The sequence below is a fragment of the Ambystoma mexicanum genome, chromosome 6p, assembly GCF_040938575.1.
Source record: "Ambystoma mexicanum isolate Mex_15411 chromosome 6p, UKY_AmexF1_1, whole genome shotgun sequence".
NCBI lineage: Eukaryota > Metazoa > Chordata > Amphibia > Caudata > Ambystomatidae > Ambystoma > Ambystoma mexicanum.
Window position 1 is genome coordinate 1,258,797,581 of NC_090935.1, and position 27,393 is coordinate 1,258,824,973.

General features: G+C 47.2%; 1 protein-coding gene across 10 annotated transcripts in view; it reads left to right on the forward strand.

Annotated features, from left to right (window-relative positions):
• PRUNE2 (prune homolog 2 with BCH domain) overlaps positions 1-24,951 on the forward strand; it is a 743,862-nt gene extending 718,911 nt beyond the window's left edge. For all 10 annotated transcript variants that reach the window (XM_069625908.1, XM_069625910.1, XM_069625912.1 and 7 more), the window contains one exon: positions 24,589-24,951. In XM_069625908.1, coding sequence (XP_069482009.1) covers positions 24,589-24,619 — 31 coding nt within the window. In that variant the 3' untranslated portion in view covers positions 24,620-24,951. The remainder of the gene's footprint in view (positions 1-24,588) is intronic.
• Positions 24,952-27,393: the final 2,442 nt, after the last annotated feature.

A 27,393-nucleotide genomic window follows, 5' to 3' on the forward strand; every position in this document is an offset into this window, starting at 1 on the left:
TTCTCCTCTTGCGATTCATCCAATCCACATTGGCCTGCGTCTTCTTTCCTCCATGGCCATGTCCATGTCCCCCCAAAATGCTTTGTGTCCAGATCTTTCCTTTGGTTTGATGTTACTGCTTTGGCACATCTCAGCTGGGACTGACACATTTTTACATATCCATTCGCACTAGGTTGTATGCTCTCATTATCAAGAAATCTCACCATGCCACACCTCCTCCTTGGTAGCAATTGTGTGCTAGATCTCCATGTTGCCAATACTGGGGGCTCTTTGCACATGATCCAGAAATGATTCATTTGCCCACATCTCATGCAAATCCAACCAAAAGCTGGACATCTACCTCTGTGTGGAAAAATCCAATCCACATCCATAGCACTTCTTCTCCAGCTGACTCCTGCCTGTGCCATACCATGCACTTTGCCGGGTGAACAGGTTTGAACATCAAGATTGCCTCTGTTATCTCTGGTACCGTTAATGGTATTTAACTCACCTCCGTTTTCCATCTTGGCTACCCCTTTCATACACTCGTGCCAACTCCAGGACTTCCTTTGATGAGAGAGGCATTCTTAGAAGATGTCTTCGAAGTCGTGATGACGTACACCCTTCAATGATTCTCAGCCTAATCGCCTCACCATCACTAAAGCTTGCAAATTCACAATATTCTGCCCTTCTCTTTAATCGTAATACAAATTGGTCAATTGTTTCATGTGGATTCTGTGTACACTGATTAAATGCATATCGTTCATAGTACCGATTGGGAGGGACAACCAAACGTTCACCAATTGCAGCAACCAATTGTTGATATGTTGTTCTTTCCTGAGCCGGAATGCTCATTACCACATTTCTCACCTCCTTTCCTACCAAATTAACAAATATGTCCAATTTGTTTGAGGCATCCTGATTCCCTGCTGCTCTCAAGAAGCCCTCAAACTCCTCCATCCATTCCTGCCATCGTTGCCCATGACTTTCCTGTGTCCCAAGTATAAATGGGTCCGGGCAATGTAGATAGTTCACCAGAATCCCCTCATTCAGGACTGATCTTGTATTCCCACTTGTGATATTCAGGAACGTGGTTAATCACTCCTGGCCCAGTGCTTCGCTCTTTCTTTCATCAGCGGTAGTTGCCTTTGTTGCTTGATTGCATAATGTTATTTCCTTTATTGGTCAATATTATTTCATCTGTGCAACTTTCATTTGTCCAGTTCTATCTTGTTTCGTTGCTCTCGCACCAGGATAATTATAAATGAAATGATGATCTCTTTCTGAACAGTGTTACAGTATAAAGTTGCTCTATGCACCCGTGTGCAAGTGCAAATGGGACGCACCTTACAATTTAGCACCACTTTAAACACTCTATTTTATTTTATGCCAATCCCTTGCTGGTTCACCTATGAAGCGTACTGTTCAAGGTCCTACAGCAGCACAATTGTGATTATATACAGGGAGATAGCAGACCTTGTGCCACGAGCTCATACGTGTAGCATTCCACTTGTTCACTTTCATCCAGATTGCCAGATTCACCTGCCGTGGTATCTTTCTTTGACACCTTAATTTTGTGTTATATTTTCCGTTCTGCAGCCAGTATGGAAAACAATTTCCCAATGTGGGCACTTCTTGTGTTGTTGTTGCAGTCTATGCCTCACCACTGTGCTCTTTATTCCACACTTTGATTTAATTGAACTTTCATAGTTTCCACTTTGCACTCATGACACATTTTAGTTCATTTCACTGTTTGTTTTATTTAGTTAGTGTCTCGATCTTATGTTCCGTATTTGACACTCTTCGTGCAATCACTCATGAGATGGCAGAATTTTATTCTTTGCTCAATGTCCTTCATTTGGTTGCACTCGCACCACATCACTTTCCTTTCAATGCCTTCCTTTAGTTTTGCTTTATAGAGTCCCAGCCAGTGACTCTGACACCTCCAACAGTCTTAGACCTTGCACACCCGTGAATATCACAGTTCCAGTTTCTCCTTTTTCTCTTTTTTTTGTTGAAAAATGCCTTTCCTGCACAACAGCCCGTTGGCAGTCTTCTCCTTCATGTATTCATGTATGCCATATTAGCAAGTCATACCAGTCAATTCCATGCAGCGTTGCTCCTCTATTCTTACTTTTTCCTTCCTTTGGCTTCTGTTTCCTTTATCTTTATTTCTGTCTTCTCATTGGCCACTTCCACTGTATTTTTTCAAATAGTTTCACAGGCTGCTTTCTCTTGACCATCTCTATAGCTCATCAGTGTTTCAGTGGGTCTATCACTACCTCGTCGCCAATTGTTGTGTGCCTCATGGACACCACTTTAATTATTATATCTTCATCATATAATGACAGGAGTCAGCCTGCATGTCTGAACTCCTTTATTCCCATATCATAACTGACTCCTCTCCATTCCATTCCTTCCCAAGTTCTACCGACCGAACATTCCACATTCTATTCAGCTACAACAGATGACATCGAAGCAACCCAGTGTTTAGTCCCAAAATGTTAAAATTACCCAGAGATGACTGTCCCCTGCTTGCTAGTCGATGCTCCAAACTGCTGTAAAGCATAGTCAGACTGTGGTACGTGCCATGAGCTGGTTTTGAGGGCGAAGGGTGTGACATACGTAACCTGAAAGGACTATGGTTTTTTTGGGAGGAAAAGGGCTAATGCCTTGACTTCTGAACTCTGGAAATTCCACGAACATGCCACGCCATCACAGAGGGATGCCGTGCTGCCCCCACAATAGCATCTCCACCCATCTAGGATAGGTCATGCTTCTTTCCCAGCAAGTGTCCTAACCTTCCGGTCACTAGGCAAGGGGATGCTGAGTCCAAGCATCTATCGTAACAGGCAAGGGGATTAGGCACTGCCACATCAGCAGATGAAAAGGGCCATTTCACTACAAAATCCAAATTCATGATGTACAAATACTGTTGTGTTTTCTTCTTTCTACTCCTACGTCCCGTCCCCTTTCCCTCATACTTTTGGTACATTCCGTCCTGTGTGACGGGACCGGAGCACTTTTGTAAAAAAAAAAAGCATCAAATTGAAAATGTGTCCTTCTTCTCTTTTTATAAGGGGTGCTGCACGCGGCCATAACCCTGCCCTCCTTAACTCTACCCCGTGCATCGCCCATCGCCCTTCAGTCCTTTTCTCTGTGTGGTCAGGGCTGGACGCACTAGCATCACCGGGAAGCCTTTTTCCATCTCATTGTCCTTCTCTCCTGCTCCGGTTCTGCGGTCATGTAGTCCTCCGTCTATGCCAGAGCATCTGGATTTGCCACTTGTATCTCTTGCAAGCGTCGCTTCGCTAGGGCAGATTCCCATTCTCTCTGCTTGGAGTGTCCAGGACAGGATCACCGTTGGAACTCATGTTTCTTCTGCAACTCCCTTTCGGTCCAGGCACTTCAACGTTGTCTTCGTCGGTGGGAGGAGATCTTCCAGAAGGTTCCTCCGCCGCATTTCCAACTCTTCATCGACAGAAAGAAGAGACGCCCAGTAAATTCCTTACTTTTCAGGGCACCCCGGCCGGGGGACTCCTTCCGGGAGGGGCTTCAAAAGCTCTGCTACCGGGGGTTTCCCTGAGGTGCCTCGCCGGCCTAATGGGCGTACCAGGGTTTTCTCCGAGGGTTTCCGTGAGGGGCCTGCCTATAGCGGATCACGATCCGAGGTTCACCGATCAGGTGCTAGTAGCCAGCATTGGGCACCGGAGTTCGCTCCGAGGTCTCCTTTTCAGGAGCTTCCCACACAGACACCGGGGTGCGCCCTTAGGCCTCTGTTGAGGCTTTCTGTACCGAACCACGGTTTGAGGCCCCTCTTGGGGGAGCTATTAAGACCGGACTCTGTTCTGAGGTTCCTCTTAACAAGAATAAGGTGTGTACCAACAGAACTGAGAGGCCTGTCAAGGTCTTGTCTGTGAGGTGGATTCCTCAACTTCCCACACTCGCGGTGTTACCGGTTCTGTTGAGGGGGCACAGGGAGAGGTCATCGACCGTAACTCCTCTGTTACCGGCATTGCCGAGGTTCCTCCTTTGGAAGCTAATTTCAGGGACAGGATGTCCCGTAAACATCCGATGCCCCATAGTACCGGCTCTGCCGAGGATCCTTGTGTCAAGGATAACATTTCAGTTAAGTCCCCTGACCAATCTGTGGAGACAACTGCCTCATCTACACATGTGATGCAGTTCTCCTCAGATGTTCACAAAATGGCGGGCGTTCCTGCGTGGTCTACGGTGGCCATTTTTGATTCATCCCTCACACCCACGCTATTGTCAGCGGGTGCTTGGAATCTTCTTTTCGGTGGACAACCTTTTGCACACGACAGTGTGAATCCGTTCTGCCCTTCCTATGACTGGCATGCTCGGATGGCACTACCACATTTGGTCTCACTTCCTGGAAGCCTCTTCGTCAGAGGATGCCTTTTTCGGTAATTTTCAGAGACTTATGCACTCAGACCCCTTAAGGGGTAGCTCTGTCACCAGGGTTTCTCCTGAGGTGTCCCAAGGGCCTAACGGGAGTACCAGCGATTCCTCTGAGGGTTCTGACAGACCTGCCAGTACCGGACATTGTTCCGAGGTTCACCATCACAGTGCTAAAGTTAAGCCCAGTTCGGCTGGGTGCTGGGATACCAGGGTTCATCCTGAGGCCTCCGTTTCTGGAGCTTTCCCCACTGTAACCAGGTTGAAACCTGAGGTTCCTCTTGTGGAGGCTAAAGTCTATATCAACATATCTGAGAGGCCTTCTCTGAGGGTCTTGTCGGTGATGTATTGTCCTCAACCGTCCCACGCTATGGTTGTGGTGGTACCAGTTCTGTTGAGGGGGCAAAGAGGGGAGTCACAGACCGCATTCCCGCTGGTACCGGCTTGTCCGAGGTTCCTCCGTTGAAGGCTAATTTTGAAACTGGTTCGAAGATGTCGACTAAACATCCGAGACCACCCACTACCGGCTCTACCGAGAGGATCCTTGTAAGGCTAAAGTGTTAATTAAGTCCCCCTGACTCTCCCGAGGAGGCAATTGCCTCAGCTACGCATGTGACGCAGTTCTCTCCAGGTGGCGACAAAATGACGGCCCAACCTGCGTGGCCTATGGTGGCCATTTTGGAAACCTCCCTTTCAACTATGTTTGCATTGTCTGGTGCTGGGAGCATTCCTTTCATCAATAGTAACCCGTTCCGCCCTTCTTTGACCTGCGTGCGTGGGCTCCGCTGCTTCATACTGTCTCGTTCCCTCCTGCTTTGCTCCACTGATTTATGTGGACTCGGCCGGTGGTGGACCGTCCTGGCAACCTTCCTCTTTGTGTTCGGGGGGTAGGTCCCTTACGAGTGGTTTCTTCCTCTTCGACACCTAAGCCCTCGGCTGAGGATATGTTTTTGGGAAGTTTCAGATGCTCATGCACTCTGACCCTATGAGGACGTATTTTAAGCGTTGTTCACTCCTGTTCCACCCCGGCCCCGCTGCTCCGATTTGGTTTTTCTTTTAAAACCTGAGACGGTAGGCGTGAAAGACCAGTCTTCTGTTCCCGCCTCGTTGGGTAGAGCCTTAAGCGGATGAGGACGGCGATGAGCAGCCCCGCTCAGTGGGAGCATTCCATGACCGGGAGGGGCTTTTGTAGCTCTGTTACCAGGGATTCCCCTGAGGTGCCTCAAGGGCCTAATAGGCATACCAGAGTGTTCTCTGAGGGTTACGCAGAGGACCTGCCAAAACCGGATGTGGTTTCCGAGGTTCACCATTTGGGTGCTACGGTTCAGCTCAGTTTGTCTGTGGCTCTAGATACCGGGGTTCTCCCTGAAGTCTTCATTTCTGGAGCTTTCCACACTGATACGGGTCTCCGTTTCTGGTGCTTGTCACACCGAGCCACGGTTCGAGGCCCCTCTTGAGGGAGCTATATGTCCCTGGTTAAAACCCAGGGTTCCTCTAAATACAGTACAGACAGAGTCGAGGGATCCTCTTAGGGTCCTGTCGGTAGGGTATATTCCTTAACCGTCCCACACTCGGGGTTGTGGTTGTACCGATTCTGTCGAGGGAGCAAAGAAGGTGATCAGCAACAGGCCTTCCAATACCGGCTGTGCCGAGGTTCCTCCATTGGAGGATACTTCCAGGTCAGTTCCTAGGATGTCCACTAAACATCCTAGTTCTGCCAGCACCGGCCCGGCAGAGGATCCCTGTTTCAAGGCTAAGTGTTTCTTAAGTGTCCTGACTCCCCTGATGGGACAGTTGCCTCATTTTCTCCTATGATGCAGTTCTATTCAGGTGTTGACTAAATGGCGGCCCAACCTCCTTAGTCCACGGCAGCCATTTTGGATACCTCCCTTACACCAACTTTCATGACGACTGGTGCTGGGAGCATTCCTTTTGGGGCAGTTTTCCAAGTTCTGTGGACAACAAGTTTTGCTGCTGGCACATATAACTGCAAACTATATTGCCTAGTTCACCAATGTAACTTTGAAAATCAACTTAACCGCCAACATTGCCATATGTAATGAATGCTGCCTACACTTTACAAGTAATGGCGGATCAACAAAACTGCCCATAGCCTTCCGGCCCTGTCATGATCTCTGCTTCCAAAAGGTCAGGGTTTTCCCAACTCCCTTGGAAGCAGATCCATAACCCAGGTTCCGAGTGCCAACCAGTCCCAATTGGGACCTTTTGGACCCAGTCCTGGCGCCAGTGGCACCAGGCTCATAAATATGCCCAGTCCCAGCGCTGGAAGCGCCGGGCTCATAATGCTTGGGTGGACTTACCTGCAGCAGACCATGCTGCTTACTTGCCTGCCAGTTGAGTCTCTGATCCTCTTCTGTTTGGAACTACTTTTCCTGTTGGGTGGGGCAGGAGCCACTCCCTAGATTCAGAACACTGGAACTCTTCTGGAAAGCAGGAACTCTTTTCTTACCTAGGCGTGGCTGTGGAAGGAGACACCTAAGCACTACAGGAGGCTATTTAAACCACACCCGATGGATGAATCTTGCTTTGCGTTATTCTGCATTCTCAGCAGCAGAACGCTCATCGTGTCTTCTGCATCTGATCCTGGGCCTAAGGAAAAAGGCTTACCATTCTGAATCCTGTCTTCAGCAACACCTATAAAGACAAGAAAGAACAGGTTAGCATTACGGTCTTCAGTGACAGCTCTTCACTTACCTGGTCCATCGGCTGTCACCAACGCCTCGCGCTGCATTCCGGCATCTGAAAGACAAAGGCTTACCTACTCTTCGTGCGCTCCGGAGGTCTTCACACTGCATTCCGGCATCTGAAAGACAAAAGCTTACCAACTCTTCGCACGCTCCGGAGGCCTTCGGCGCTGCATCCCGCATCTGAAAGACAAAACAAGGTGCGTTTAAAGACATTGGGGAACTTTAATACTCACGTGCCATTACTCCTTTCCACATCTAACCAGGTGGGTATTCCGGCACCCTGCAGCCGCCCCGAACTTGTACCTGCAAAATAAAAAGACAGTTAGAGCGCATCGTGAAGGAGGCAACAAGCGCTTACTTACGTGCTTCCAGGCGCTTCTATTCATCACACGGGCTCCATCTTCAACTCACTTCAGCCCACCATCCGCCATCGCCGGAACCCTGCAAAACAAGAGACATCATTACTAAAGACTTTAAAGACATTAGAATTACTCGAAACTTACAGTTCGTGCAGTAAACGACGGACAGCAGTCCTCTGAAGTCAAGAGGCCTGCTCCCCTTATCCAGTGAAGAAACTGGTTACAGCACCCTGCCTCGAAGCAGATGGAGAGCACGGCGTTCACTTACCTAAGGTGAGAGCGTTAACCTTTGGGGTTCTACAGGAGAAGAGAAAGGGAAGAAGAGAGAGACATTCAATAACCCAGTTCATTAATCCCACATTTTCTATCTGCAGACATCTTACCCTTCGAGCCAGACATACAGTGCACAGAGGTCCAGCCCAAAGAGCCAGCCTTGTGTTACACATCACCTTTGAAGATACGGTATACGCCCAGTCAAGACTGGCGCCTCTACGGGAATCAGGTGAGCGTTACAGAACGCAAAGCCTACCACAAAACTCCCGTCCAGGCGCTATGGAAACCTCGGATACCGACCAGCTAGCCCAGTTACTTGGGGAACTAAGGGCAGAAGTGCATGCAGCCGGTCAGGAAACTAACGCTCTAAGAAGGGAACTGATTATTTCCAAGGAGCGAACAGATGATCTCGCTAGACAATTGCTACAGTCACAAGCCGGACAGACCCCGTTACCCGCATCTGGGGGAAATCTTCCTTCTACATCCTCTATGAATCCAGTGCAGATCAACCTACCTGGGAATGTACCTCTGGCTCCGCCCGAACGATTTTCTGGTGACCCAAAGAGGTTTGCAGTATTTATCAATCAGTGCCGGTTGCATTTTTTATGCCGGCCAGCAGCCTTTCCAACTGATCAAGCTAAAGTAGCTTTCGTGCTTTCGTACCTTAGTGGCAATGCGGCAGACTGGTCGATCCCTCTAGTAAATCAAGATGATCCGGTCCTGCATGATTTTCAAGCTTTTCAGCTCAGTATGGAAAAACTGTTCGCAAGACATTCACAGGGGCAGGCCTTGGACAATGAGCTTCTTTCGTTGCGACAAGGTAATCAATACCTTTTGGCTTATATTGCGTCTTTCAACAGACTGATAGTGGAAACTCACTGGCCTGAGGACAAAAGGATTACGCTGTTTTATAGAGGTCTACGCGGAGAGCTCAAAGATGTGTTAGCCCAAGTAGTGAATCCCCCACAAGATTGTTCGGACTATATAGACTTAGTTGTTCAAATAGATCACAGACTGCAGAACAGGAAGGCCGATCGTTCCAAGTTTGATGCTCGAGTATTTTCCAAACCGCGAACTCCTTCCAAAGGAGTAGACTCCGGGGAACCCATGCAAATAGGGGGTCTGAAAGGTCCTCTAACACAAAAGGAGTGGGAAAGGAGAAAACAGTTGCAATTATGCCTCTATTGCGGAAACTCAGGGCACTTTCTTCGAGACTGTCCGGTGAAACCTGCCAAGAAGGCAGTAGGAGCTGCAGTTACCAAAGTTACAAACTCTGAGCAGGGAAACGACCTCGCCCGACAAGAATAGAGGTCCTCTTGCCGAGCGTGAAAACCAGTTCCGTGACCTCGCATTTCGTGATACCTATGGTCCTCATCAGCCCTGATAATCCGGATCGATTACATGCAATTGAAGCTTACGTCGACAGCGGTGCCATCGGCAATTATGCGGATCATGAAATGGTTTTGAGGATGAATCTAACTCTTTGTCCCAAGGTTGTAAAGGACGTCATTACTACAGTGGATGGTACGGAGATAGCCTCCGGGCCAGTAACGCATACCACTCAAGAAGTGACGCTAGTAAGTCAAGATGGACACCATGAGAAGATCCTGTTCGATGTGATCAAGGCCCCTCAGTTTCAGATTATTCTAGGAATACCTTGGTTAGAGAAACACAATCCTCTGATCGATTGGCGAGCAAGAACGGTCCAGTTTCCAGAATGTGTCTCTACTTGTCACCCTCCACCTGGTGTTGCACTGGCAGCAATTTCTTCAGAGACTCCCCAGTTACCTCCCGAATACCTAGAATACCAAGATGTTTTCCGGAAGGATCAGGCTAACTCTCTACCTCCTCATAGGTCTTATGACTGCCAGATCGACCTGATACCTGGATCTACTCCTCCTTGTAGTAGAATTTATGCCCTCACCGAGCCTGAGAACCTTCACCTTCGACAATACCTGGATCAATACCTGGCAAATGGGTTTATTCGTCCTTCCAAGTCCCCTGCTTCTTCAGCTTTGTTCTTCGTTCCAAAAAAGGAAGGAGACCTTAGAACTTGTATAGATTATCGCTCCCTGAACCTGATCACCGTTAAGAATAGATATCCGTTACCTTTGATCCCTGAACTCCTGGACCAAGTCAGAAAAGCATGCATATATACAAAGCTGGATCTTAGAGGAGCTTACCACTTGGTACGAGTAAAAGAGGGCGATGAATGGAAGACGGCCTTCCGCACCAAGTATGGGCTATTTGAATATCAGGTCATGCCCTTCGGACTTTGTAATGCCCCGGCCGCCTTTCAATATTTTATGAACGATGTCCTCAGAGAGCTCATAGATGTGTGTGTTGTTGTTTACATTGACGACATCCTCGTTTATTCTTCATCGGAATCTGAACATCGGAAACACGTGAAAATGGTCCTCGAAAGATTGCGTCAACACAAACTTTTCGCTAAGTTGGAAAAATGTGTTTTCAACGTGACTGAAGTTGAATTCTTGGGATTCATATTATCACCTGGCGGAGTGCGTATGGATTCAAAGAAGGTCGATGCAGTTCTCAAATGGCCATCACCATCCTCCGTAAAAGGTGTGCAAAGCATGTTAGGCTTCGCTAACTTTTACCGCAGGTTTATCCCCGAATTCTCTAGAATAGTCCAGCCCATCACTGCCTTGTTAAAGAAAAACAAACGTTTTGAATGGTCTACCGAGGCGGAACAAGCTTTCCAGGATTTGAAGACTAAATTTATCTCTGCACCAATCTTAAAACACCCTCGCCCCGAACTCCCCTACATCGTGGAAACTGATGCTTCAAGCCTTGCCATGGGGGCAGTTCTATCACAAAAGGACCCGGTAACCAATCAGTTGCATCCCGTGGCATTTTGGTCCCGCAAATTCTCGCCTCCTGAAATCAATTACACGATTACTGACAAGGAACTTCTGGCTATCAAGTCTGCCTTTAAGGCTTGGCGGCATTATCTGCTGGGGGCCCGACACACCGTAAAAGCCCAATCCTCTAGACAACTCCGTTGGGCATTATTCTTTGCCGAGTTTGACTTCATAATTACCTATCGACCTGGTACAAAAAACGGTAAAGCTGATGCCCTTTCTCGGATGGGAGTGGAAGAACACTTGATCAACCCTAAACCTGTACCAATCATTCCCGAACAAAGAATTCTGGGTGTAATCGCCACAGAATCCATAGAAGAAGTTAAGGATAAAGCCAGGCAACTTGTAACTCCAGCAGACATACAGAATTGGCATCTGCAGGGAAAGGACTTTGCAGTAAAGGACAACTTATTGTATTTCCAAGAACGATTATACCTACCCAGCACAGATTTACAGAAAAAAGTAATCTCTTGTTATCACGATTCTTTAATGGAAGGACATCCCGGTATGGCCAAAACCTCAGAAAAGATCAAGCGCTACTTCTGGTGGCCGTCTTGGAAAAAAGATATCAGAGACTTTATAATGTCCTGTGGAGTATGCGCCCAAAACAAGAGTCAAAAGGAAAGACCAGCAGGCCTCTTACGCCCTATTGACATCCCACCTCGCCCTTGGCATACGCTTTCTATGGACTTCATCACCGATCTACCTCCATGCTCCGGATACAATACGATTCTAGTAATCGTGGACTTATTCTCCAAGATGGCGCATTTCATTCCGCTCAAAGGCTTGCCAACAGCAGCAACTCTGGCCCGAGAATTTCTCGAAAACATCGTCCGACTGCACGGTTTTCCTTCGGTTCTAATTTCGGATCGAGGTAGTCAATTTATTTCTCATTTTTGGCGAAGTTGCTGTCGGTCGGCTCAAATTGATGTGAGACTATCGACCAGTCACCACCCTCAGACCGACGGACAAACCGAGAGGACCAATCAATCTCTGGAACAGTATTTACGCTGCATGCTGCAACAAACTGAAAAAACTTGGAAAGACATCCTTTGGATAGCCGAATATGCCTACAATAACTCTGTCCATTCGGGAACTGGGAAAACCCCGTTTTTTCTTTTGTACGGCAGTCACCCTCGAACCTCGGAGTTGGATCCCCTCCAAGATCTTGAAACACCAGCAGTAGACTACCTGCATTCTACAATCACCCAAGCCTTTAAGGAAGCTGTTTCTCACCTTCAAAGGGCTAAAGAACAATACAAGAAAGGAGCAGATCAACATCGGAAGGAAGCCCCTCAATATCAAGTAGGGGATCAAGTCTGGTTATCCACCAAATATCTACCTCTAAAAGGGCCACGCACATTCAACCCAATATACCTTGGTCCCTATTCCATCACTACCATAGTAAACCCAGTAGCGGTCAAATTGGACTTGCCCCCGCACATGAAGATACATCCGGTCTTCCACGTCTCTCTATTAAAACCTGTGCAACCTCAAACCCGACTAACCAAATCTCCAAAACCTATCCTAGTTGATGGAGAACTCGAGTTTGAAGTCAAAAGCATTCTGGACTCCAAGATCTCCAAATCTAAACTATTCTACCTAATTGACTGGAAAGGCTACGGCCCCCAAGAGAGATCCTGGGAACCTGCTGAATATGTCCACGCTCCTCGCCTAATCAAAAGATTTCACCGAACATTTCCTGACAAGCCAAAACCCCCGGAGAAGCCCGGTTTGGGAGGGTCCTTGAGGGGGGGTACTGTCATGATCTCTGCTTCCAAAAGGTCAGGGTTTTCCCAACTCCCTTGGAAGCAGATCCATAACCCAGGTTCCGAGTGCCAACCAGTCCCAATTGGGACCTTTTGGACCCAGTCCTGGCGCCAGTGGCACCAGGCTCATAAATATGCCCAGCCCCAGCGCTGGAAGCGCCGGGCTCATAATGCTTGGGTTGACTTACCTGCAGCAGACGATGCTGCTTACTTGCCTGCCAGTTGAGTCTCTGATCCTCTTCTGTTTGGAACTACTTTTCCTGTTGGGTGGGGCAGGAGCCACTCCCTAGATTCAGAACACTGGAACTCTTCTGGAAAGCAGGAACTCTTTTCTTACCTAGGCGTGGCTGTGGAAGGAGACACCTAAGCACTACAGGAGGCTATTTAAACCACACCCGATGGATAAATCTTGCTTTGCGTTATTCTGCATTCTCAGCAGCAGAACGCTCATCGTGTCTTCTGCATCTGTTCCTGGGCCTAAGGAAAAAGGCTTACCATTCTGAATCCAGTCTTCAGCAACACCTATAAAGACAAGAAAGAACAGGTTAGCATTACGGTCTTCAGTGACAGCTCTTCACTTACATGGTCCATCGGCTGTCACCAACGCCTCGCGCTCCATTCCGGCATCTGAAAGGCTTACCTACTCTTCGTGCGCTCCGGAGGTCTTCACACTGCATTCCGGCATCTGAAAGACAAAAGCTTACCAACTCTTCGCATGCTCCGGAGGCCTTCGGCGCTGCATCCCGCATCTGAAAGACAAAACAAGGTACGTTTAAAGACATTGGGGACTTTTAATACTCACGTGCCATTACTCCTTTCCACATCTAACCCAGTGGGTATTCCGGCACCCTGCAGCCGCCCCAAACTTGTACCTGCAAAATAAAAAGACAGTTAGAGCGCATCGTGAAGGAGGCAACAAGCGCTTACTTTTAAAGACATTAGAATTACTCGAAACTTACCGTTCGTGCAGTAAACGACGGAAGTCAAGAGGCCTGCTCCCCTTATCCAGTGAAGAAACTGGTTACAGCACCCTGCCTCGAGGCAGATGGAGAGCACGGCGTTCACTTACCTAAGGTGAGAGCGTTAACCTTTGGGGTTCTACAGGAGAAGAGAAAGGGAAGAAGAGAGAGACATTCAATAACCCAATTCATTAATCCCACATTTTCTATCTGCAGACATCTTACCCTTCGAGCCAGACATACAGTGCACAGAGGTCCAGCCCAAAGAGCCAGCCGTGTGTTACACATCACCTTTGAAGATACGGTATACGCCCAGTCAAGACTGGCGCCTCTACGGGAATCAGGTGAGCGTTACAGGCCCTTACACCTTGCCTCACAATGGTAAGCTGCGCCTGGCCTACATCGTTGCTCATATTGTAACTTTGCTTGCTCTGCCTATTTTTGTGCACTGAGTACACATCGCCTCCCATATTGTAACTTTGCCTGCTTTGTGTATTGAGTACATATTGTGCCTTACTTTGGCAAACAGTCTCGTAGTCCCTCACTGTACCCCACACCGGCATTCCGTGCCGGACTGCTCGCCAAACCTAGGTCAGCAACTTGCATTTAACCAAGCACTGCGACATTGCTGCTATCTGTACTTAGCATACATTACACTTCACGTGGGCAAACTACCTTACAGCCTATTATTGTGCCTAATGTTGGTATTTTGCATTTGACTTAGCATCTGTACCTTGGTCTGCACTGTAACACTGTCTGCAGTGTGTACTGAGCGCATATTGTACCTCACTTCGATAACTGTTTCTTAGCCTCGCATTGTACCCTACCCTAGCAATCTGCACCTAGCCTCTCTTGTTGTTGTACCCTTTGCGTTTAGTCAAGCACTTTGACATTACCTTATTCTTCACTAAACATAGACTACCTCTTAGAGGCAAACTGATGTTCACTCCATTTGTGTGGCTTATGCTGGCAATTTGTAATCAACATTTCAATGTCATCTTCTACTAAACATCAGCAACCCACTTCTGTTAGCCTCGCCTCGTACCTACTTGTGCTACCTTGGTAATAGGTAACTTGCATCGCACCCTCACCAGCCCAACTAATCAGTGATCTCATTATGGTTCTCCTTAAGCCAGTCATTGATGCACTACTACGCCTCCTTCTACTGTGCCAACATCTGCTAGCAGTGCCGCTCGCCTCCCAATTCACCAAGAAAATGTCCTTCCTTTGCAATGCCAAACCGATACCCTTTCTCCCTCCTCTACAAGTAATCTTGCCTTCGGATTCCATCAAACCTACCCCATTCCTACCTAAATTGATTCCAAAACTGGAAAGCTGCCAAACGAAGCAAAACAGCCTCAACAGCCTTTCCACACTCACCCCCATGCAATGGATTGAGCGCTTTACCACTAAACCTACTCCGAATCAACCTTGCCGTGGCATCTATAGAAATAAAAGACTTGCATCTAGGTTCACCATTGCAGCGCCTCTAGTCAATATTTACCAGGAGAAAATACCTACCCTTAACATGCCTCCCAGCTCCACGCAGAGCCTACCATGCCCCACCACCACCTGCTCACTTTTAAAAAAACCTAAAATAAAGCGAGACAAACCACTGACCCCTACATCACAATCCAATTTACCTCATCCACCAGCTCAGACTAAGCCTTTCCTCATCAAAGGTGCATTGATAAACGCAAGATCTGTAGTTGCACACCCAACTGACATATCTGACCTAATTAATGACAACGATCTTGACTTCTTAGCAGTATCGGAGGCGTGGCTTCATGCCGCCGCAGGGCCATCTCTCATGCTAGCTATTCCAGACTCTTACACCATCACCCGAGCAGACAGAGAAAATGCTAAAGGCGGAGGGGTTGCCTTCATAGCTCGAACTAATTTGGCACTCAGACCTTCGACCACCCTTTCACTCAAATCATGCAAACTGCTCACAGCTAAAATAACAACCTCCCACTCGAACACCCTTACTGTCCACCTCATATATAGGTCTCCCGGCCCCCTAGGAGACTTCGAGGAGGACATTATCACACTGCTTTCAGACAATACCAAACTAACGTCACACATTTTAATACTAGGTGACTTTAACATAGGCCTATCTGACCCTAACGACCAGGCTGCTAAATCTTTAGAAAAATCCCTAAGTGAACTCCGCTTTACGTAGACAATCAACCAACCTACCCACACGAAAGGACGAACACTGGATTGGTTAGCAGACCATAACTGTGCCACTGTAATTACCGCCATTGAACCACAAACGTGAACCGACCATTCCTTCATCGCTTTCACCATCATAATCATCCGGCCCCTATAACCAAGACCATTGCGCCTCCTCTACTCAATAGAAACAAGCGGAACATTACAGCTGAAAAATTAACCCCTATAGTAATCCCAATACTAAACGCCAACAACTCTGAAGATCCTGGAGAACTAATAGATCTCTTCAATAATACCTTGACAATAGCCTTAGACTCCATCACCCCTTTGAAACTTCGTAAGAGTAAACCCAAAGACCACCTCAATACCTGGTATACACCACATCTGAAAGCCCCGAGGTCTGAAAAAAGGAAATGTGAGGCCACAGGGAAAAATTTACCCTCTAAGGAGAACAAAGACAGAGTCACAGAAATCTCAGCTCGTTACAAAGCAGATATCATCAAAACTAAACATGAAACATACAATGACAGGATCAAATGCCAGTTCCAGCATCAAGGAACTATTTGGAATCCTAAGGGCATTAGAATCACCCATAGCCCCGGATGACTCCCAACCTAAAAACAAAGCTTGGTGCACCAGCATCCAAAACGCCTTGGCCAACAAAATTACCGCCCTCCAAAAGAAAATTGCCTCTAAGAGACTTAACATTAATGGCATCGACACAGTTTAGAATCCGGACACCACCATCCCTACCAATACTCTACCAGAATTCAAATTCGCCCAAGTCACTACAACAGAGGTCGCAAAAATGATAAACTCTCTGAAACCCTCACGTTGCCAAGGTTACATTTGCCGTGCCCAAATCATAAAAGATGCAGTGAGGGAACTCACTCCCTTCAGCACCATGTTAATAAATGCCTCTTTTAAATCTTGCCAGGTTCCCACTAACCTGAAAGACACATGATACTACCCCTTCTTAAAAAAGCTTCTCTCGACCCTACCATCCCAACTAATTTACAGGCCAATAAATACAGTCCCTTTCCTACTCAAAATCATCAATAATGCAGCCTACCTCCAAATCCAGACTTACCTAGAGATTAACAATCTTCTAGGGCTCAGACAATCTGGTTTTAGACCCCTTCATGGAACCGAAACAGCGTTACTAGATCTGAAAACGCAAATAGACCTAATAAAAGACAACAGACAATGCGCACTTCTTCTGCTTTTAGACCTCTCTGCTGCCTTCGATCTGGTTGACCACAATATACTTTGTGAGCATCTGTCATCAACAGCAAACTTCTCTCCTGATGCTGCAACGTGGATTAAATCCTTCTTAAATAACATAATGCTGAGAGTATTCTCTCCGACAGATGCAGCCGACCCCATCCCTATCACTTGTGGAGTGCCACAAGGCTCGTGCGTTTTCCCCACATTATATAATGTGTTTATCAAACCTTTATTCGACATACTGGACCGTTTGGGTGTCATCTACAACAACTACGCAGATGACACCCAGATACTGATCCCACTATCTGGCAACTACGACTCTTACAACGACCTACTAAACAAAATCTACCTCGTCATTCAGGCCTGGATGGCCACCCACAGCCTATGCCTGAATGACGAGAAGACTGAAATTCTCATACTAGGCGCCCCTATCTATCTCAAAAACTTAACCCTAAATACACCTCATTCAATATAGACAGCAACCTGATTATTACGGCCAAGGAAACTAAAACCCTAGGCTTCCATCTCAATGCAGCCTTGAACCTTAGGAAACAAGTTAACTGCGACAGTTACCGCCTATACCTGCAAACTTATTCATGCATGTAAAAACTATCTTTCTACTAATAGCCGCATGATCCTGGCACGGGCACTAATCTTGTCTAAACTTGATTACTGCAATACTCACTATGCAGGAGCAAATCAACAAGTGCTAAACAAACTTCAAACCTTGCAAAATAATGCATTAAGAACCGCCCTGGGCATTCCTAGAAAGGACCACATCTTTGAAACAAGAAAAGGCCACAAATGGCTCTCTATCCAGGATAGAATCTACTTTAAACGTATCTCTATCTCCCACAAATGTCTTTATAATGCTGCCCCTAAATACTTGATAGACAAAATCGCCCTAAAAACTTCTTCCATACCCACCAGATTAGCTAACTCCTTCTGCATCATCTTGCCACGCTTCAACTTAAAAAGAGTCAGAGGTACCAGCTTGCCGGTACAAGCAGCTCTGGCATGGAATGCCCTCCCACTTAACCTACGTACTGACCCTAACCTCCACAGCTTCAGGTCCAACATCATAAAATGGCTCCTCACCAATGACACCACTGCCTCCATTGCCTGAATCTATAAACTAGATTCCACTGGCCCCCTGCTGGTACCTACGAAAACATCTGCGAACAACCTCTTTTATGTATCGCCCTTCTCACGGACTAATGTATCCGTGCACATTGAGTTGTTTTGTACTTAACTGTTATGCTTCTATGTTCTTACTACCTTCTGACGTTCTACTCTGTATCAATTTCTACTTGTATGTACTTATGTATCCTAAAATGTCTTGTAAAGCGGCCAGATACCTTAGGGTGTAGCATGCTGTATAAACAATAAACAAACAAACAAAGACCCGTTTGTCGGTCCTGGAGAAAGCTTCAGCTAAGGCCCCTTGTACACAGAGGTCAGGGTTCCAGACTCGGTCCTACTCTGGGATCACGGGGTTTTCAGGGTCACTGTGCGTGCCGATCTAAATCTCCGGTTAGTAGCCCTGCCTTAAGCCTCAGCGGCAAGGTGGTTGGTATTTCTCTCGCCCATCAGCCTCCTCTACAGGGACAGATGCTCTCCCTGCCGGCAAAGCACCAAATTATATTTTTTGTCAGTCACACTGCACTTAGGTGGGGGGACTAATCGTGGCTCATCTGGAGGTGTGGCAAACCATCACCCAAGTCTGGTGGGGTTTGTCCATCGTTTAGGTGGGTTTTCGCTTGCCCTTTCCTTCTACCCCAACCTTCAAACCTCTCTTCCGACAGATCGGATTGCTCTTTCCTTCAGAGCAGAGGTACAGAAACTTCTATAACTCAGAGCAGGGGAACCTGTCCCCTTCATGGAGCAAGGGAGGGGCTAGTACTGCTGTCCTTTCACAGTGCTCAACCAGGCTGGCCTGCGCACTATCTTCGATCTTTCCGAGAGAAATTCAAGTTAATCACGCCCTGCCAAATAAAGTCCTTCTTCAGAAAAGCGATTGGCGCAGTGTGGTGGTCTTCCAGGATGCGTAAATGACATTCTGACTGGAGCCTGCATATGAAATATCTGCGGTTATCTGGAGCCCGCATATGAAATATCTGCGGTTCTCTGTGGGAGCAGAAAACTTCAGTTTCGGGTACTCCTTTTTGTCTCGGCTCAGCAAGAGGCACGGGAAACTCCTCTGAGGGGCCCCGCAACGGTCCCCCAATACCGGATATTCTTCCAAGGTTCCCCATTTGGGGCTAAGGCTGACCCCAGTTCTGCTGTGGCTTTTGATACCAGGGTTCGCCCTGAGGCTTCTCCATCTGGAGTTAGCTGTACCGAGTCTTGGCTCCAGGCCCTTATGGAGCTGGCTATAGGACCAGGGTTAAACCTGAGGTTCCCGTGCTTGGGGCTAAATCGGTCACCAACAGAATTGAGAGTCCTTCATCGAGGGTCCTGGCTGTAAGGTATATCCCTAAGCCTTTCTGTGTGCGCGGCCGTGGTGATACAAGTTCTGTTGAGGGGGCGACCTTCCAATACCGGCTCTGCAGAGGATCCTCCACTAGAGGCTAATACTTCCCTGGGGAGACTATTGCTTCACTTGCTCCTGTGACGCAGTTCGCCCCTGGTGTGTGATAATTCCGGCCCAACCTCAGTGGGCCATGGTGGCCATTTTGAATACCTCCCTTAGAGTGAGGTTTTACATCAACAAGCGGGCGTCACAGACACCCCTCTCCTTATGGATTTTGCCATACAAATTTGGGCTGGGCCATCCAGTATATGTTTTGGCTGTAGGCTCCACACATCCCGGGTCACCTCACTGTGACCGAAGATTAATTCAGTGGCCATTCGGCATCGGTTACGAGTGAGATGAACAGCAATGTCATCTCCAACTATTCCAGCAATGGGGCACGCTAGAGGTGGTCCTCTTTGCAACTTGTGGGTCAACATGAAAGCTTATGCTTTCCCCTCATTGCCTCCTATCTATTGGTCGCTCTGCAAGCATATCGAACCGTTGCCAAATCAGCTACGTGGGCTTTCCCACCAGCTTTTGGTAAGCATTACTGCTTAGACCTGGGCTCCAGAGCCGATGCTCAATTGGGCTAGGGTGTTCTTAAAACTTTTTTCAGTAAGGAGGTTCCATCCACCCGTATTTCCTGTGAGGAGTGCTTGTTAATCCCCCAAAAGTATGGAGGAAAGGGGACGGGACGTAGGAGTATAACAAAGTTACTCACTGTAGTGACTACCTCACTCCTAGTGCATAGTCCCCTGCAGGCGTGTCCACCAAAGTGGTGCATTATACGTACCTATCAGAATTTGCTGGTGATTTTATTCCAAAAATGGTGTGTTATCCTTTTGTGAATTACTGTACATATGATGTTCTCAAGCCAGGGGCATACTACGCGTGCATGGACCTGCAAGAGCGGTGCCATTAGGGGCTGCCTCGTCGGCCATTACGGGGCTCACTCATTCAGTGGGACTTCCAGGGGGCAGTGGGGCACGGGGCTCGGCAACGGGGTCTAGCTCTTACCATGTATATAAGTCGGTCCGGTCCAGGAATCCTCCTCTTGCTTTACTGCCATTGTCCCACGCCTTCCTGTCCTGGATCCAGGGTCGGACTGGGACAAGAAATAGGCCCGGTCACACAAAAAAAAGTGGCCCATCCCACGCCTCAAAAAAGTGGCCCACCCCTCACCTCACGACCCTTGACCTCTGATGACATTGTTCGTAAGTACACTAAATTACTGTGAATCCAAGCAGATGTCCAAGGCCAAATGATATGTTATTGTATAGCACTTAAGATTACACTCTTTTTTATAAAACAAATATGCATACAATATCACACAACCTGTATTGGTACTCATTTATCAACCTAAGAAGGATGAAAGGCTTTTTGGGAAAAAGAATAATCATTTTTTTTTCTTCTTCCAAACTGGCCCAGGCATGGCCAGAAACCGGCCCCCACTCCCCAGGGACGATTTCGGCCCAGCCACGGGCCGAAAGGCCGAGGGGCCAATCCGACCCTGCCTGGATCGATTCGCAAACTTATCCCTCCCACCCAACCCTCTTTTTCTGTGCTTGCGGTTGTTGTTACAATAATGATATGCTTCTTTTTTAAGTTCCATTTTATGGATGGCACTGTGGATGGGGACCTACACAATGAATTATATAAAATGTTCAGACCATGACCAAAAATGTTGCATTAACAAGAAGCATGCATTTGCTTCCTGAGTTGTGGGTTCAAGGGTCCACTCGTGTCCAATAAGCCAAGCAGGTGAGGACAGCTCAGGTGGCCCCTGGGGTTGCCCATTGGGTGGATTTTTAGCCCAGGCTTGGCCGTTTGGACTGTCCGGCTGGACATTGGATTTTCTTGCGCAGCTTCGACAGCCAGTAGGCCAAACAGGCATCTAGTGGATCTGCAAGGCTGCTAGGGCTCAGGGTCATGGTAACCGATGATTCAAGATGTTAAAACGATTGGGCCCCCGTCATAAGTGCTTTGAAAATTCTGCCTGCCTGCAGAATTCTGAGCCTGCTTAGGTAATTGGCTTCTTCTGTCGATTCTTGCGTCTGCAATACAAATGGTTAGCGACAGGAACAGTCTATGCTCCAATTATTTGAAAAAAGAGTAGCACAGGTTGCACTTCCAGGTTCTTCTAGGCGGATAATGTGGTGAGTTTACCCAGATATCGAGCGCTTACTGAATCTTTTCAGTTGTTACCTTTACTATGGGCAGCACATCCTATAGTTCATACCTGTGCAATACCTGCCTACCTCCCCCCTTCCTTCCAAAGCGATTCCGGGGCTGGTTCTTGATTGTCCTCCTAGATTATTGCACTTGGGACCCCTACCTGGCCTACTCGGCCATGACACACGTCCTCCCATGACAATTCCCTGCAGTTCATCCTAATCTGTCCAATTGCGATGGTGGTGATTCCATCTCAACTACTGTGAGTGCAATTTGCCTGTTTTCCCGTACATGCCAGGTGCAGTGACTCATCAATCCTGTGTAATTTGATATATGAATGGCTGTGATTCAGCTATTGTGCTTGTGGTAAACCAGGGTCATGATTGTGTATGATAGTGTGTGTGGTCCGGGATATTGATATTGATATTTTATTTCTATCGTGCTCGTACACAAGTGCTTCAGACCGCGAAAACATGGCTTACATGGCTGCCAGGGAAGCGGCTGGCGCCGCCAGGTGCTGAGAGGTCAGGGTCACCGTAATTGCAGCCGGCACCATCTGGTTCTGGGTGTTTCTAAGTTCAGATTGGGAAATGGCAGTTTTTAGGGAGGGGTTTCAGGATAATGCAGCAAGTTTCTAGAGCAGCCCTGCTAGTTGATGATGCCAGTCTGGTGTTCTTCCTCAACCCGCAGCCAGAGACCGAGAGGGCCCTGCATTCCTTGGACCTCAAGAGTGTCTTCAAGTTTTATCTCTCTCGGATTAAATCCTTCAGGAAGTCTGAGGCATTGTTCGTGACTTTTGGGGGCTCCTCCCCCGACTCTCTGGCTTCCAAGGCTTCCATCGCCCGTTGGATGGTTCAGGCCATTTCAGAGGCATACACGGCCATGGGCAGACCTTTTTCTCAAGGGATTCATGCCCATGCGGTCAGAGCCAAGGCCACGGATGTCGCGTTTCAGCGACATGCTTCTTGGGATGTCATCAGCAAACCAGCCCCTTGGGCCACTCCGTCAGCCTTCTGTAAGCACTGCTCACTGAACAGCAGCTCCAGGGGCGATGCAGTTTGGTCAGGCGGTTCTGAATAACCTTTTTGCTTCATGCTAGATATAAGGCAGGTTATCACAGCTCCACCCTATGTTCTTGTTCGGAAAGGGGACGGGACGTATGAGTAATTAAAGTTACTCACCATAGTGACGAGAGTACTCATTGTCCATAGTTCCCTTTCCTCCTTAGGTCCCACCCGCCTTCCCCCGCTAGTATGTCAATGGCTAATATGTACGCTGTGCCTCGGTTACAGAGGCAGGACAGAGGATTGCACATAGTCCTGGTTAGTACTTTGAAACACTCCAGAGGGATATTGGGGACTTAAGGAGAAGCCCAATTCGAAAAAACATAGGGTTGCCTTACTTTCACAAAGTCTGTGGCAAATCTTTAGACAATTGACTTTGTCACTAAGTAATCTATATGGTAATCGTGGCATTTCTTTAACCTTAGCCATTTTTCTTTGACAGGGTACCGGTTCCTCTACCCATACAAAATTATTTTTGAGGCATTACATTTGCAAAAATTGTGTAATCTCAACACCTTAATCCTTACCAGGTGAAGTGCTTCTCAAACCATGACAGAAAAAAGAGGTGCTTGAAGTTTATAGCCACGTGGAGAGAATTATTGTAATATGCAATACTAATGTGATATACATGTGTTTAGACCATAGATCCCGCCATGAAATGAAGAATATTAAAGGTCTAGAGAAGAATGATTGCTCCTGAGGAACGCGAGTTTCCCCGAAGCGCGTAGAGCTAACCAAAATCAAATTATTATTTGTTTTTAGGTGAAATTTTAGTGTAATTATATGCTGAAATGTTTTATTATGAGGTTATGAAATACACTTAAATAGATTAGAGTGAACATGTGTGTGTGTTTTACACTCAGGAAAGTCTTAATGCTTGAATTGTAATGGTATGGTAATACTTGGATTCTCTTTTTGCAGGGGGTCTATATTTAAATAATCTACACGACATTTAAATATTGACTGGTATCCAGTAACTACAGGTGTGTGGCGGACGGGAGTGACCCACAGTGGGTGGGCATTTCAATGCATGTTCTAAAACAGCACAATAGGCCTTTCTTAAACTTGATATAAAAGAATCCTGTGCCAGGTCTGGTCAACCACACCTTTCGTTGCAAGTGCAAAGTTTCATGTGTTATCTTTAATCAAATACACACAAAAGTCCGATTTTACATCGGAGGGCCAGAAAAAAAGCTAAGGACAGAAAAAATGGACACAGAAAAGATACCGGATGTGGGGAATTTAGAACTCAATGAGAGCCAATCGAGCAGCTAAAGCAAAAGTGTGCAAATGTCCCAAAGTTTGGTCTGTCTCCTCCTCATTCTAAGATTTGTGTAGGTGTCATATACGTTTGTTGCGAAACCAATATTTGTTTATTGGTGGACTGTCAAAAAACAAGTTAAAGGAGAGCTGTCAGTCTCCATCAAACCAAGCGGCGGCAACAAAAAAGAACCCATTACAGAGCTCTGTGTTTTCTGTGGTTTGCAAAAACAATACAAACTGAGCAGGCAGGCACAGGTGATGTGGCACATCAAATAAAATATTCTGTAGCATAATGTAAAGTATTCATTGGGCTTGGTTTTACAAGAAGAGTGGGTGTGAGCGAGTAAGGCTGGGAGAAGATGCCAATGCGAGATGTCTGGTGTTAATGAATGCGGGCAAGAAGTACCGTGCCCTGAGTGCTGGTACCGTTTGTAGGTGGTTTGTAGTGATGTGAACACCAGAATAGATGTTATTGTGGAAGGAGGAGGGCGTGCACTGAGCTCTGAGCAGCTCCACACAAGCTAATGTGTATGGGGAACTGCTGGTAGGCATAAAGCTGCCGGCTGTCGGTGCTCAGTGTGGGATGGAAAGGTTCTAGTAGATTGAAAGGTGAGTAGGTTAGTTCCGGAAAGGATGGGAAGTACCTAGAATTGAACCGAGAGCCTAAACCACAGTAGGGAACACACAGGAGAGAAATCATCATGCTGGGTTTCACCCAGAAGCTAAACTAAAGTGGGAACACCCAGTCCACCAATCACACTTATGATATGAGTTGTGTAGTGTACCAAATCATGATCTTCTATTTGTTTGTGTTTGTTTTTAAGCTTTGACAAGAAACCAGAGGGAAAGTCATAACTACGTGTCAGTCCAGCAGGAGAAAGCTTTGAAATCTGGATGAAGTTATGCAGGAGGGTCAGCTCTGCCGCTCTTACTCAGTACCATTGAGAACTTTGAGGAAGCAGGATGGTCACCCGGCCTACAGACATGCATCAGTGAAGCCTCCAAAGAGGAAATCCCTTCTATGGGCAAAAGCTGTATTATTGTTTGTATGCTTTGTTGTAGATTTGCGTTGCCAACCATGTGCCTCGGGCATACCCTTTGGTCAGGATCTAGTCATTTTCTTTATGTTCTGAATGTAGTTCACACAATAAGTTGAAAATGCATTTCATCTATCTTTAGAAGCGTCACAGCGTTCACGTCCTTATTTTGGCCCACATTGCAAGCATTTAAAGACACACATGTGCGTACACTGATATGTTTGACACAGACACCTATTTTTTTGCACAAGCCAGTGTTTCCGACTAGGTGTGAATGTCTTTTACCTGCAGGTAGCCATATTACATCTTACTCTCATCATGATCTTGAGGAGGAAACGCAAGGGGTAAGGGTCTCAGAAAAGCTCACAGTCAAAAGGTGGCTGTCTGCAACAACTCACAAGCAGAGCTTTAACCAAGTGGTGACCTGGCAGGTGAGAGCATCAGCAAAAAAGAGCCAGACTTGCCTGGCTTAAACATTTCACTTTGCAATGCGCCTTCACTCTTTGAAGTGTTCACTCCTAGGGAACCCAACCACACCAGGTTTTCAGGATAACCTTTTGACTGTGTAAAGAACTTCTTATGTGATGCACTGCATCCAATTGTATTATGTGTGGGTATCCTAAAATCATATGATTTTCGGTCACTCTGTCCTCGAGATTTGGCTCCTGAGGACCCAAAAACCTTGCCTTTTCAATATCGCAAAGCATATTTTTCTGAAATGCGTTCCTCTTTATTGTTGTAGCTCAAAAATTCTTTCTTTTTTTTACCCACAAATCAAGTCCACAGTTATAATGGGCACCAATATATATGCTTGCAGGCTTACATAGCTTCAATTGAAGACAAGACTTTAAATAAACGTGAATGATGTCTGTTGGCTCTCTGGCCCCACACAGACACCAGGCGTGCTGTTCTTTCGCTGACCTGTCAACAAAAATATGGGGTGTGAAGGAAGATTCATCTGTTTTTTCTGTGCAGTGTGCACCTGCGAGTCACAGAAATGTTCCTTTACGTATTTTGTAAGTGTTCAAACTGTTAAATGTTATGGTGTTATGAAATAGCGAAGATATGATGAGAAATGTTGGCAGGGTGACTTTTTTAAAGATTATTACTCAATGTTAATTTAAGAATCTGTGATTGCCCAGCCCAGATCATTTTGGGGCTTGATCAATTTTTCAGAAGGGAAGGCATGTGTGACAATCTATGTTTTCAACGTAAACAGGCCCATACTTGGTGCCGGAGTAGGAACAATCTGCTCACTGGGTCCCACTACTCCACCACTCCTGCCCAGCCTAAACAAGCAATGCCTGCCTTAGAAATAGGTTGGGACACATCCTGCGAAAATACTTTAGTCTTGAAAAGGACACAAATCTGTGTGTGATTGAGGCTGCCGCCTGATCCCAATACAGATTTCAAATTTCCTTCCCTTCCTAAGAGAAGAGGAGTTCAAGTGAGGCACAATCCGGGACTGACCTGCTTGCACCGGGAACAAGTCATGTGTCCAGATTTCATCAATCCCGTCTTCAACGTATTCTCCGCCACCACATTCCCCTGTGTCCTAAAACCATTAGTAATGCAGCAGGACAGATTTAGTACAAAGCCCTTCACTCTCTAAATATGCTAAGTTAGAATGAAATTATGCAGAGCTCAATATAATAATAATTGTTCTTTTATCACGCAACGAGTGGTTCTTGAGCGCAGGATCGGGATTCAAACCTGTATTGTGCTGCATTGTCAAACGCGCTGGCCCTGGTCTATCCTTCTTCCCTGTCTAGTTGGATATGTTTTCACGTGGAAGCCGTTGGAACCCCTCTAGGTTGAACGCGTATGTTGTCAAGTGGAAGGCGCATGTCATGCCAATGTGCTTAACACCCTTTTAAGCCTAGAGTTTCCGGGATAAGCTTGTGCAGCATTCAGGGTCCTAATTAGCTGTCGCATTGCAGTGAAACCCAATGTTGGATGGTTGGACTAACATGACCCCAATGCCCCATCAGGGCTGGTCTTAAGGGCAGCAGCGCCCTGGGCGAAATGGCGCCCCCACCTCGCCCACCGCGCGCCCTTGGTTAACAGGGGGCGGGCGAAAGGGGGCGGGGCCAGGATGACCAATTTTATTTTTTTTTATTTATTTTTTTTTAGCAAGGAGGTTAAATAGGGCACGTTAGCTCCCCATTGGCATTGGATGAGCCCACCGCCGCGGGTTCATTCAATGACAATGAGGTGCCTGCCACCACGCCAGCTCGAGGGAGCCCTTGAAAGACTCTCCCCAAACCCCCCGATCTGGCGTGGTGGGGGGCTAATGGCGCCTTTTCTTATGAAAAGTGCCCGTGGCAGAGGGGCGCATTTAAATGCACCCACCACCGCGGGTACATTTCACAGTAAAAGACCGCCTGCTGCTCCTTCTCCCACAACGCCAGCTCGGGAGAGCCCTTGAAAAACTCGCCCGAGCTGGCGTGTTTGGGGCTAATGGCACCCTGGGGGCATGGCGCCCCGGGCGGCTGCCCGGCGCCCCCCCTAGGGCCGGCTCTGGCCCCATCTCTTCTAACGTCCCTGGACCAGCCCACACGAGAGTCTCATCCTGGCTTTGTCAAGTCAGAC